This window comes from Mesoplodon mirus, assembly GCF_964341445.2.
Source record: "Mesoplodon mirus genome assembly, chromosome: 3".
NCBI lineage: Eukaryota > Metazoa > Chordata > Mammalia > Artiodactyla > Ziphiidae > Mesoplodon > Mesoplodon mirus.
Genome location: NC_138978.1, coordinates 173,941,652 through 173,954,929, shown reverse-complemented (window position 1 = coordinate 173,954,929; position 13,278 = coordinate 173,941,652). Strand labels below are relative to the sequence as shown.

The 13,278-nt window shown below is 46.1% G+C and overlaps 1 protein-coding gene across 1 annotated transcript in view; it reads left to right on the top strand.

Annotated features, from left to right (window-relative positions):
* Positions 1-9,643, top strand: part of MPZL1 (myelin protein zero like 1) — a 62,384-nt gene extending 52,741 nt beyond the window's left edge. Inside the window, exon 6 of the mRNA XM_082614246.1 lies at positions 6,793-9,643. Within this exon, the coding sequence (XP_082470372.1) occupies positions 6,793-6,894 (102 nt within the window). The 3' untranslated portion in view covers positions 6,895-9,643. The remainder of the gene's footprint in view (positions 1-6,792) is intronic.
* The last annotated feature ends 3,635 nt before the right edge of the window (positions 9,644-13,278 follow it).

The following is a 13,278-nucleotide window of genomic DNA, read 5'->3' as shown; positions in this document are numbered from 1 at the left end:
GAATTCCCTTTTTTCTTTAGTAATTTTTTTTTTTTTTTTTTTTTTTTTGCGGTATGCGGGCCTCTCACTGTTGTGGCCTCTCCCGTTGCGGAGCACAGGCTCCGGACGCACAGGCTCAGCGGCCATGGCTCACGGGCCCAGCCGCTCCGCGGCATGTGGGATCTTCCCAGACCGGGGCACGAACCCGTGTCCCCTGCATCGGCAGGCGGACTCTCAACCACTGCGCCGCCAGGGAAGCCCTTCTTTTGTAATTTTTGTCTTTCACGTTAAAAGCTTTCCTCAAATGCCCAACGATCCTTGGTTATCTGTTTGTATTGAAGGCACTCAGATCTGATCACCAGCTCTTTGTGCAGAGACAGAGCTTACTGGGTAGTAGGCTCCACTGTTTGTATAAAGTGCTGGCTGGCTTTCACTGGGGGACCCCTAAGTATCCGTTGCTAAGGTCTTTTCGCTTGGGTTAGTCGATTTCTCCAGGAAGAAATCCTCTGATTTCATGCTTGGGAATGGAGCCGAGGAAGGAGAGAGGAGGGCTCCCTGTTCAGTAAGTGGATTTGCCCGCCCTGTTTTCAGCACCAAGACCCCACCCTGCTGTGACTGCTGTCCCTGAGTCAGAGATGGGCTCAGCTTTCCTGTGAGTAAACCCCCAGGGTTCTGCCCAGGCCTGACTCTGTGGCATTTTCTGGAGGTTAGTGAGAAGCAGTTCAAGCACTGTGTCAATCTATTTTATCATTTTTCAGCATTTGCAGTATGACACCAGGTCAGCTTTGAGTGGAAAGCCGCAGCGTGCCTCATGGTTGATTCCTAGGTTTATTTCCTTTGTGCTCAGTGCAGGCCCCTGAAGGCCTCTTCTCTAACATGTTGCAAATCACGGTTTCTGTTCAGTGACATGTACCTGGAGCACCCTTTGTCTTACTTGGTTATTTTTCATCAAGTCATACTGTACCTTTTATTTTACAGTTACACAACTTGTTAAAGACATTTTCTGCCTTACCTGTTTCTGGAACTTATAAAGCCTTTGTCGGTCCACACAAGGCTTGGAAGTGGACTGTGTGACTCCCTTGGAGACTTATCTTCCAATCTTTGTTTTATTTAGATTTGCATTCAGTGGTCAACTTGGAACAGGGGCTGCTATCCTGGGGTTAAAACATTTGCTTCAGATACTCCACAAAATTCCTAAGCACTACAGGGCCTTAGGTGATGCTGGTGTGTGCTCTTACTTGCCGTCACACGCCGTCTTCAGTATGTGTGTCAGAAACAGCTCTGTGTCAGAGCACCAGAGGTTTTTATGGAAGTTGTTCTTACCAGGATCCTTTTTTTTTTTTTGCGGTACGCAGGCCTCTCACTGCTGTGGCCTCTCCCGTTGCGGAGCACAGGCTCCGGACGCGCAGGCTCAGCGGCCATAGCTCACGGGCCCAGCCGCTCCACGGCATGTGGAATCCTTCCGGACTGGGGCACGAACCCGTGTCCCCTGCATCGGCAGGCGGACTCTCAACCACTGCGCCACCAGGGAAGCCCTCGGGTGGTTTTTATTATGGAGGAAAATCGTTACCTGGGGCTCCCCAGCAAACTTTTCCTAGTCCTCTTGGCAGAGTGGGTCACATGCTGATGCCCCTTCCAGTCATCTGCAGGGGGACATCGGCTTCACCCCTGGGGGCAGGGGAGAGTGGGGTCGTTTACCTGAGCAGAGGAAAGGTGCACACCAGAACCAAATTAGGGCTCTTCCCGCAAACAGGGAAGTTGAGCTGGGAAGGGTGTTAGGTAGGCGCTACCTAGAGTCTGGAGTATTCTGGCATTAGGGAAAAGATAAGTACAAGTCTTTCTTCGTAATGCTTAGCTTTGAATGACATTGGTTTCAAATAATTTTTGTGAATATATCTTACGAACAGTTGGTTTTCTAGATCCTTTTCTGGAAATGGTTAATGCTTTGTATACAAAAGGCGAGTGGGAATTCCCTGGTGGTCCAGTGGTTAGGACTCCATGCCTCCAGTGCAGGGGGTATGGGTTTGATCCCTGGTTGGGGAACTAAGATCTTGCCTGCCGTGTGGTACAGTCAGAAAAAAGGTGGGGGGGGGGTCCCTGGTGGTGCAGTGGTTGAGAGTCCGCCTGCCGATGCAGGGGACATGGGTTCGTGCCCCGGTCCGGGAGGATCACACGTGCTGCGGAGTGGCTGGGCCCGTGAGCCATGGCCGCTGAGCCTGTGTGTCCGGAGCCTGTGCCCCACAATGGGAGAGGCCACAGCAATGAGAGGCCCGCGTACTGCAAAAAAAAAAGGGGGGGGGGCAGGTATTTATGGAGGACAGTGAGTAGAACAGTTATGTATTTGTCAACTATAGTCTGTTGATATGTAATGTTTCCAGAAGTACAACATGTGCATTAGTTCATTTAGTCCTCACAACAGCCCTATGAGGTAGGTTCTTTTACTGTCCCTATTTTACACGTGAAGAAACTGAGGCTTAGTTAGGTTGAGTCACTTGCTCGAGGTCAGTAGTTAGTGGCAGAGCTGGTATTAGACCCCGATCTGTGTGTGGCTCTAAGGCATGTATTTGTCCTACCCTGCCTGTCCAGTGCTTTTCAACTTCGTTTTGATCATCAGTTTCATTTATCTCAAAGAATGTCACAAGACACATCTGTTTCACATCTATATTTGGTGATGTGAAATAAATACTGAAAATGTGTTTTGTGAACAGTCAGTGCGCATGTGGTAAAAACAGATGTTCTCTCTTAGTGATACTTGTGCTAGCTTGTCAGGTGTGAGTCCCCTAATGCCTGAAGGACCAGATTCAGATTCTAAAGGGCTACAGAGACCATGGAAAGTGTACTTCCGGACATAATAGCTTCCGAGACATTAACATCTGTTCAGAGATAGGTCTCCTTGCTCTTCCATAACCCTCTTTTCCTAGACCCTCTTGCCACACCTTCCCCAGTATGTTTTCATATTGGAATAAATTTCATGCAAGTAGAGTTCACGGGTAATTTCATCTCTAACTGAAACTAAAAGAATAGACCTAGGTCAAGCAATTAAGTCTCTTGAAACATTTTCAATAGTAAAGACTATTTGTATAATAAGTAGTTGGGGAAAATATATCTGTACAGAGCAATTTTTCACTTGGTTATGGTAATTCTTTGTGGCAACGCCAAAAAAAGAAAAAAATGGAGGATGAGGGAAAGGTGAGTATCAAGATGTACAGTAAAAACAGCTCCGTTAAGAGACTTACCTGGTGGCACAGTGGTTAAGAATCCGCCTGCCAATGCTGGGGACACGGGTTCGAGCCCTGGTCTGGGAAGATCCCTCATGCCGTGGAGCAGCTAAGCCCGTGCACCACAACTACTGAGCCTGTGCTCTAGAGCCTGTGAGCCACAACTACTGAAGTCCATGCGCCTAGAGCCCGTGCTCAGCAACAAGAGAAGCCACAGCAACGAGAAGCCCACGCACTGCAATGAAGAGTAACCCCCGCTCGCCGCAACTAGAGAAAGCCTGCGCACAGCAACAGACTCAACGCAGCCAAAAAAAAAAACAAAAAAAACCCAGCTCCGTTAACGTAGCTGTTATTGTTGATACTGTTTTAACTCTCGAACACCCCAAAGTGAATATCTTAGTGATGGCAGGTACATTTCCAAGTTGATCTTGGGTCACTGGCCCCTCCTGAAGTCCTCAGTGGTCTTCTTGGCCCTCAAAGTGTCAAAGTCCTGAGGCACGTCCCACAGAGACCAAGGGTACCTACAGCTGCCAAGTCAACCTCGGGAGCTGACTTCAGAGAGCTGTGTTAGGTTGAGCTAGATGCATCAGCAGATTCCTGAGCTCCGATTCTGGTGAGAATTCCTCTAGATCCACTCTTTCATCCAGCCCTTCATCCAGCACCTACAGTCTGCCAAAGACTGTTCTGGGCATTTAACAAAGCCCCTGACCTGAGGGCCGCGTTACATTCTAAGGGGGAAAGGGAGTGAGGACATTAGATAGTGGGAAGCAATTTGAAGAAACTAAATCCATCAGTAGGAAGGAGTTCCTTTTACCCCTCAGTGTTTTCCCAGTTACTTTCAGCAAATTGTTGCGTTCTCTTGCCATGAAGGACAAGGCTGTCTCACATGAAAGACCTTACTGGTGTTTTAACATTTACTGACCAATTCAGAGATTATTCTGTTATTTTTCTTTGTTGCTTTCTCTGTGCTCTTTCTTTTCCACTCGCACAGTTTATCAGTTATCTATTGCTATGTAACAAACCACCTTAAAAGATAGTGGCTTAGAACAACCACCAGTTATTTTGGCTCCAGCTTCTGTGGGTTGGTTGGGCAGGTTTTCTGGTCTTCTGGTCTAGGGCAGTTCAGCTGACCTCTGCTGGCTCGTTCGTGCATCTGCAGTTGGCTGGACAGCCGGCAGGGGTCTCACTTATAGGCTGACAATTGGCAGGCAGCTGGCGGGCCAGAGAGACACAGGACAACTGGGCTGTGTGTCTCCCATCAGCCAGCAGTAGCTTGGGCTTCTTCACATGGTGGTGGTGGCTCTGTGGGTTCCAAGATCAAGGAGACAGTGGAAGCTGCAAGGCCTGTTGAGGTCTAGGTATGGAACTTACACATGTTACTTCTGCCACATTCTGTGGGTCAAAGCAAGTGATAAGACCAGCCCAGATTCAAGGGGTTAAGAAGCAGGTTCTGACTCTTGGTGGGAGGAGCTGCAGCATTATATTGTAAGGGTGTAGACGCAACGTTAGGGAAAGAATTTGTAACCATCTATCACATGGTGTAAACTCCTTCCCCCATGAATACACCCTAAGCCTCCTAATGGATGAGGTCTTATTGCCTAGGAAGTTACATAACTTAATTTGAGGATCTGTTCTGTTGGAAATGGCTGTTACCAAGGATCCATTAACTTACTAGAAAACACTTTTTTCGTTGTTTTCCTGGAAGTAGAAAACAGTTAAAATAGTTAACTTTAACTTTTTATTTTGTAGAATCACATTTAACTTGCAGCTTTTTGAGATGAACATAGAGGGTTTCAGTTTGATGCAGTATTAACAGCGTGATCTGTTGTGTTACCCATGACAGGCATGAGAGTATCACACACTGACTAAAGACAAACACACTGACTTTGACTGCTTGATTTACTTGACTGGTAACCTGGGTATATTTTCAAGTATGTTTGTATAACAGTTTGTTCATGGGAATAATGATTAATATTTGTAGATATCATCTCATGTAATTCTCACAACCATCTTAAGATGTATAATACTATTGTTAACGCCATTTTAGAGAGAAAGAAACTAATGCTTGGGGGTTTTAAAATATGCCTTCTGTAGAAGTTGGGGGGCCTGAACTCCACAGGAGCCCACGTTACACACTAAAGGATGCAGGTTGTGGGACTCCTAGATGGGAGTGAGGATGTTTGTTTTAGTTTTTTGCATTTTTTTCTTCTTTTTATTAGTAGACTTTATTTCTTAGAGCAGTGTTAGGTTTATAGAAAAATCTAACAGAAAGTAAAGAGAGGTCCTATGTACTCCTTCCTCTCCAAAGTTTCCCTGATTATTAACAACTTGCATTGTTGTGGTACATTTGTTACAGTTGATGAATTAATATAGAAAACATTATTATTAACTAAAGTCCGTGGTTTCTGTTAAGGTTCACTCTTTGTGTTGTACATTTCTATGGGTTTCACCAAATGCATATGTCATGTATCCACCATTACAGATTCATACAAAACAGTTTCAAGGATGTTTATTTTAAACCACATACTTTTGGCTACTGAGCTTATGATTTCAAAGTTGAAAGCTTAAGCACAGTAGTAGACTGTTCAAAGAGAGAGTCCCTGGAATGGGAGAGAAGTCGACTTTGGGTTATATTAACTTTTCTTTACCCCTAAAACGGGCCTATTTTGTTGTTGCTGTTTACAATGTTAGAATCTCTGGGTTGGAAGGGACTTGAAGGGTTGTGAAGCACAGCCACCCGTCTGATATTTGAACCTTCGGCCTTCCCTCCTTCCCCAAGGGCCAGAGGACTCGCTCTGCCCCAGGCAACTTTGCCTCGCTGTCCCGGGTGGGACCCTGACAGCTCTCTTCCTTACTGCTGAGGGTGAGAAGAGGACCTCTTCTACTTTAGTCCATTTAGGGCTTTTCCGTATAGCTCTGCAGATTGTGGCTTTGGGGGTTATTTTAAATTTTAAAACAGGAAAAATGGTTACCTGATCTTAGATAGCAAAGAAGCAATATTTTTATTGGCTATGATAAGATTAGACTAACAGAATTATAGTGTAAGTAGGTACGTGGAAGAATATTTGAAGTTTTTTTAAGTACCTGTTTGTATAAAGTGACCAGTTCGAATTGATTGTATTTCCGAGTAGCACTGAATATGTTGGTTTCTTGTATCATTCTGAAAGTCATGATTTCAGTGGGTCTCGGGTTGACAGAAGTGCCCATCTTTGTCCTTGAGACTCCCAATTACGAGAGTTGAGGAATTCTGTGACAGGTATTAAGATAAGGGTAACTCCTGAGAAGGAATATTATTATAGAAATTTTAAAACAGATGATACAAAAGTAGACAGAATAATGTAATAAATCTCTATGTACCAGCTTGAACAATTACCAAGTGTACCCAATCTTGTTTTAAAGTCAATCCCAGGAAAAAAATAAAGTCAGTCCTGGACATACTGTTCCTAAGAAGGAACATATGTACCTGAAGACATTCAAGAGAGGGAACTCTTCGCTCCGAGACCCTAACAATATTCCCTTTAATCATTGCTTCTGTCCCTGCGCCTAATGGGGCCACCAGTTTTTCCAAACCTCTAATTCTGCTTCTCTTCTCCAGGGCCCAGTCATATATGCGCAGCTAGACCACTCTGGCGGACATCACAGTGACAAGATTAACAAGTCAGAGTCTGTGGTGTACGCGGACATCCGGAAAAATTGAGAAGACCCCAGTCATATCCTAAGCAAGAAACAAATCCAAACTGGACTCTTGTGCAGAAAATGTAGCTCATAACCATGTGTGGCCTTGGAAACCTGGACACGGACAAGCACATGTTTATTCATAGAGGGAGAAAAAGAAGTGTATAAAGAATATGTATAAATATTCTATTTAATCTTCCTGATGCGAGGAGCCAGTATTGCATGATGCAGAGATGGTATGATTCTACATATACGTAAATTGTCTGGTTTTGTACTTCCCTTCAGGGTCATTTACAGTTGAGAAAATTCAGACACATTCCTATCGCCATCATTTAGATGTGGTTTGCCTTAATGGAGATGGTAGCAGATCTTTTAGTATTCTAATAGACATGGCCTTTTCATGTAAGGGCTTAACCCGCCTTCACGTTTATTGTACTTGGAGAGTGGAGATGCTATGATGGAAGCATGTTCAGGGTGGCCTTTAGCCCAGGGTGTACCACCTGTTTGGCAGTTGTTTTTAGAAAGCATCCATTCGCTATGCCACTTGGAGACAGTGTGAGAGTTTTTGTTGCTATTTTGCTCTCTAAAATACAGGGCAGTTTTTAGCTTTCAGTGTTGGGTAGACTATAACATCACACCCTGTAAGCATATTGTCTCAATTTGTGGATTCATCATAGCAAGATTAGCAAAGGATCAGTGCCGGAAGTCACTTCCTTCCAGGTACTTTTAGATCAATACCATAATCGATACATAATTGAAGTAGAGAACCCAGGCCTGGCTTGAGGAGTACTGTACCATTTGGAGAGCAAAAGGTGCGTTACATTCTTTGCTGAAGTCCTTTGTGCTTGTAATAAGAGTCCCCATACACCTGAAGGAGCTGAGTTTCATTTCCTTTTAAGTAGGCAGAAATGGAATAATTAGATTGCCAGTCTCCAGTATCGCAGAGCTCTCTCTAGAGAATCTTCTATATAAAGCTTCAGTCATGCTTCCAGCAGGGGCAGCATCAGCCATGGCTTCTGTAATAGATTCATGATGCCTCCAAGGTCTTTGAGGCTAAAAAGGGTCTAGATTTTTCAAATCAGCAAACAAGGCTAGTACTTCTACGTTGAGAATCTCTTCTGTTTCTGGTTTTTTGTTCTTCTGATAAACAATGAGATGAGGAGAAATCTAGACAATTTGGGCATCCTTCTCAATTTATTTTCTCCCATTGACCACCGCCCCCAACACCCCATCTCAAACCTATATGTTTTTTTTAACTCAGACTGAAAAGCATGGTGAAAATCATTAAACACTTATATTGTCATTCCCCCATTTTCTGGATTTTTTTTAAAAGAATTTTTTTTCATTTAAAATTGAAAGCCCACAGTTAGAGGAAGAATACCGACAATAGGGTCCCAGGACGTGTTCAGGTAAGTAGGGATGACGGGTAATGTTAGTTTTTCTCTCATTTACTTTGAGGACCCCTAAAAGCTGCCATTCCCCACCCCCAACCTGTCTTGTCATCTTTGTGAGGGAGTCTGAAGGCTGAGTTTTAAGGAAACAAAGAAGGATTTAGATTTAAAGGTATGCACGAAGTGGTTACATAGAGAGAGGGTGTGTGAGCTACAAAACGGCTACAAAACGAACTCTGCCCGATACGTGCGGTCTTTTATTTGCTGAGGGACTATTTGTTATTCGCGTGATGCTCCAACTTACATTCCGTTGATATGTACGTGAGCGGGGAGCGGGCTGTGTCATCACACATACCAGCCATCTCCGAAGCTGGTGCGTCTGGCGTGTGTTGCGGTGTGGGAGGAAAACCTGCCAGCTCTGCTGCGTCTGCCTGTTCTGTGCTCACAGGCCCCGCGCAGGACAGGGATGTGGAGCACTCAACCCGAGACAGTTCTGCAAAGTGGTCAACTTTGCCTTGCGCCCTGGGGCTTTAGGAGACATTTTTGTGTGTTGGGAAGGCGGGGATTGGTGTTGGGATGTCACCCCTCAGGCTGATGCCAGGATGACGATACTCTCGGTGAGCCCTCCCACTGTGAGAATTGTACAGCCATCCGGGACTTCAGGGGGAAAGAAGACACGTTGTGGTAAGACCAAGTGTTTGCACTGATATATGTAATACAGTCGTTTTTGGCAGAGGAAGGGGGATCCTCCTTATCCTTTCGCAGAGGTCCAGTGAATCTACTATATGTACTTCCTCACACCTCCTGATAGCAAGAGCCCTGATTTCTCTGCATGTTTGTGAAGCTGCCACCCAGAGCACCAGCCCTCACTTTCGCTAACCACAGCCGTGGGCCTTCCCTCCCCTGCCTCCCCATGGCCTCCTCTGCGGGGCAAGGGTGGTCAGCTGCCAGCTTCTTACTCTGGGTCTGTGACTGATTTGTCTGAGGGAAGCCACTCACACCTCGGTGGAACACCTCAGTGTTGGGGCTTTTTCCAAAACGCCTCACACCAACTCCTGTAGATCTTTTGACCCTTTTTCCTGTGTCCCAGCATCCTCATCCCTGGACACAGATGACAACAGCGGGGTTGCTTCCAAATGGCAGGGCTGTCCTTTCCATGTCTGATTATTGGCAAAATGAGACCTCTTAAAATTATACATGATTTTTCTAAGGGGGCACCTAAAGGATTACTTGAGATTAAAATTTCAATCTATCTGTAGTTTTTCAATGCAAATGTATTCAGCTAGGTAAAAAAAAAAAAAAAAAACCCATCAAGTTCATTAATTTTTCTTTTTCAATTGTTGTATTTTTGTGAATATTTTAATACATCTTTTTCAATTACTGGACTGTGTTGTGTGCTCATTTTTAATCAAGGGAAGATGATATCAAAGCCCTTTCTTTAATTTATCCTGCTCCAGCCACACAGGCTTCTCATTCTTCAGAAACCCCACACTTGTGCCTGCCTCAGGTCCTTTGCACCTGCCGTTCCCTCGACCTGGAACACACATTCTGCACATTTGTATGCTTTGCTCCCTCACTTCATTTAAGTGTCTACCCACATATCACCTTCTCAGACAGACCTTCCGCGATACGTGAAAGAGCAACTTCACCCATCCCTGGCTCTTCCTAAACCCCTTAACCCAGCTCTTTTTTCTCCCTGTCGAACTATATATGTGCTTGTCTGTTTTCCCTACTAGAACATAAGCACTGAGAGGCCAGACCTTTGCTATTTTGTTCACTGATCCATCTTTAGAACAGTGCCTGGCAATTAGTAGTTGTTCAATAAGTGTTGACTAGATGGCCGATGGATAGGTGGATTTATCTGTCAACAAGTCTATATTTGAGAACTATCCTATGCCAGGCACTGTGCTAAGCATAAGGAAGACACAGCTTCTCAAGGAGTTTGCCACAATAGAAGTGAGAGAAGGTGACATAACCGTAATAATAGCTACTAAGTACTTGCTGTGTGCCAGGCACTTTGCATTTCTTATTCTGTATAGCACTATGAGTTAATGCTAGTTGTACTAATCTTAAACCCACTTTTAGAAAAACAGTGTCAGTAAATCACAGCAGTATTTTTTTGGATACGTCTCCTAGCATAATAGAAACAAAAGCAAAAATAAACAAATGGGACCTAATCAAACATAAGCTTTTTTTTTTTTTTTTTTTTTTTCTTTTTGCGGTACGCGGGCCTCTCACTGTTGTGGCCTCTCCCGTTGCGGAGCACAGGCTCCGGATGCGCAGGCCCAGCGGCCATGGCTCACGGGCCCAGCCGCTCCGCGGCATATGGGATCCTCCCAGACCGGGGCACGAACCCGTATCCCCTGCATCGGCAGGCGGACTCTCAACCACTGCGCCACCAGGGAGGCCCAAACATAAGCTTTTGCAGAAGAAAGGAAACATAAACAAAACAAAAAGACCACCTACGGGAGAAAATAATTGCAAACAATGCGACTGACAAGGACTTCATTTCCAAAATATATACAGCTCATACAGCTAAATATCAAAAAACAACCCAATCAAAAAATGGGCAGAAGTCATAAATAGACATTTCTCCAAAGAAGACATACAGATGTCCAACAGGCACATGACATGATGCTCCACATCGCTAATTATTAGAGAAATGCAAATCAAAATGACAATGAGGGACGAGGGGAAGATGGCGCAGAGTAAGACGCGGAGGTCACCTTCCTCCCCACAGATACACCAGAAATACATCTACAGGTGGAACAACTCCTACAGAACACCTACTGAACGCTGGCAGAAGACCTCAGACCTCCCAAAAGGCAAGAAAGTCCCCACGTACCTGGGTAGGGCAAAAGAAAAAAGAATAAACAGAGACAAAAGGATAGGGACGGGACCTGCACCAGTGGGACGGAGCTATGAAGGGGGAAAGGTTTCCACACACTAGGAAGCCCCTTCACAGGCGGAGACTGCAGGTGGCGGAGGGGGGAAGCTTCGGAGCCACGGAGGAGAGTGCAGCAACAGGGGTGCGGAGGGTAAAGCGGAGAGACACCTGCACAGAGGATCGGTGCTGACCAGCACTCACCAGCCCGAGAGGCTTGTCTGCTCACCCGCCGGGGTGGGCAGGGCTGGGACCTGAGGCTTCGGCTTCAGTTGGAGCGCAGGGAGAGAACTGGGGTTGGCTGCGTGAACACAGCCTGAAGTGGTTAGTGCACCACGGCTAGCCGGGAGGGAGTCCAGAAAAAAGTCTGGACCTGCTGAAGAGGCAAGAGACTTTTTCTTCCCTCTTTGTTTCCTGGTGCGCGAGGAGAGGGGATTAAGAGCACTGCTTAAAGGAGCTCCAGAGACGGGCGCAAGCTGCAGCTATCAGCGCGGACCCCAGAGACGGGCATGAGACGCTAAGGCTGCTGCTGCTGCCACCAAGAAGCCTGTGTGCGAGCACAGGTCACTATCCACACCTACCTTCCGGGGAGCCTGTGCAGCCCGCCACTGCCAGGGTGCCAGGATCCAGGGACAACTTCCCCGGGAGAACGCGCGGCGTGCCTCAGGCTGGTGCAACGTCATGCCGGCCTCTGACGCCGCAGGCTCACCCCACATCCGTACCCCTCCCTCCCCCCGGCCTGAGTGAGCCAGAGTCACAGAAGCAGCGGCTCCTTTAACCCCACCCTGTCTGAGCAAAGAACAGATGCCCTCTGGCGACCTACACGCAGAGGCGGGGCCAAATCCAAAGCTGAACCCCGGGAGCTATGCAAACAAGAGAAAGGGAAATCTCTCCCAGCAGCCTCAGAAGCAGCAGATTAAAGCTGCACAATCAACTTGATGTACCCTGCATCTGTGGAATACATGAATAGACAACGAATCATCCCAAATTGAGGAGACGGACTCTGAGAGCAAGATTTATTATTTTTTCCCCTTTTCCTCTTTTTGTGAGTGTGTATGTGTATGCTTCTGTGTGAGATATTGTCTGTATAGCTTTGCTTCCACCATTTGACCTAGGGTTCTATCCTTCTGTGTTTTTTTAAAAAATTTTTTTCTTAATTATTTTTTATTTTAATAACTTTATTTTATCTTCTTTATTTTTATTTTTATTTATTTATTTTTTTTTTGTGGTACGCGGGCCTCTCACTGTTGTGGCCTCCCCCGTTGTGGAGCACAGGCTCCGGAAGCGCAGGCTCAGCGGCCATGGCTCACGGGCCCAGCCGCTCCGCGGCATGTGGGATCTTCCCGGACCAGGGCACGAACCCGTGTCCCCTGCATCAGCAGGCAGACTCTCAACCACTGTGCCACCAGGGAAGCCCAATCTTCTTTATTTCTTTCTTTCCTTCCTTCCTTCCTTCTGTCCTTCCGTCCTTTTCTACTTTTTCTCCCTTTCATTCTGAGCCATGTGGATGAAAGGCTCTTCATGCTGCAGCCAGGAGTCACTGCTGTGCCTCTGAGGTGGGACAGCCAACTTCAGGACACGGGCCCACAGAGATCTCCCAGCTCCACATAATATCAAATGGCGAAAATCTCCCAGAGATCTCCATCTCAACACCAGTACCCAGCTTCACTCAACGGCCAGCAAGCTACAGTGCTGGACACCACATGCCAAACAACTAGCAAGACATGAACACAACCCCACCCATTAGCAGAGAGGCTGCCTAAAATCATAATAAGTCCACAGACACCCGAAAACACACCACCAGACGTGGACCTGCCCATCAGAAAGACAAGATCCAGCCTCATCCACCAGAACAAAGGGATTAGTCCCCTCCACCAGGAAGCCTACACAACCCACTGAATCAACTTTAGCCACTAGGAACAGACACCAAAAACAATGGGAACTACGAACCTGCAGCCTGCAAAAAGGAGACCCCAAACACAGTAAGATAAGCAAAATGAGAAGACAGAAAAACACACAGCAGATGAAGGAGCAAGATAAAAACCCACCAGACTTAACAAATGAAGAGAAAATAGGCAGTCTACCCGAAAAAGAATTCAGAAAAATGATAGTAAACATGATCCAAAATCTT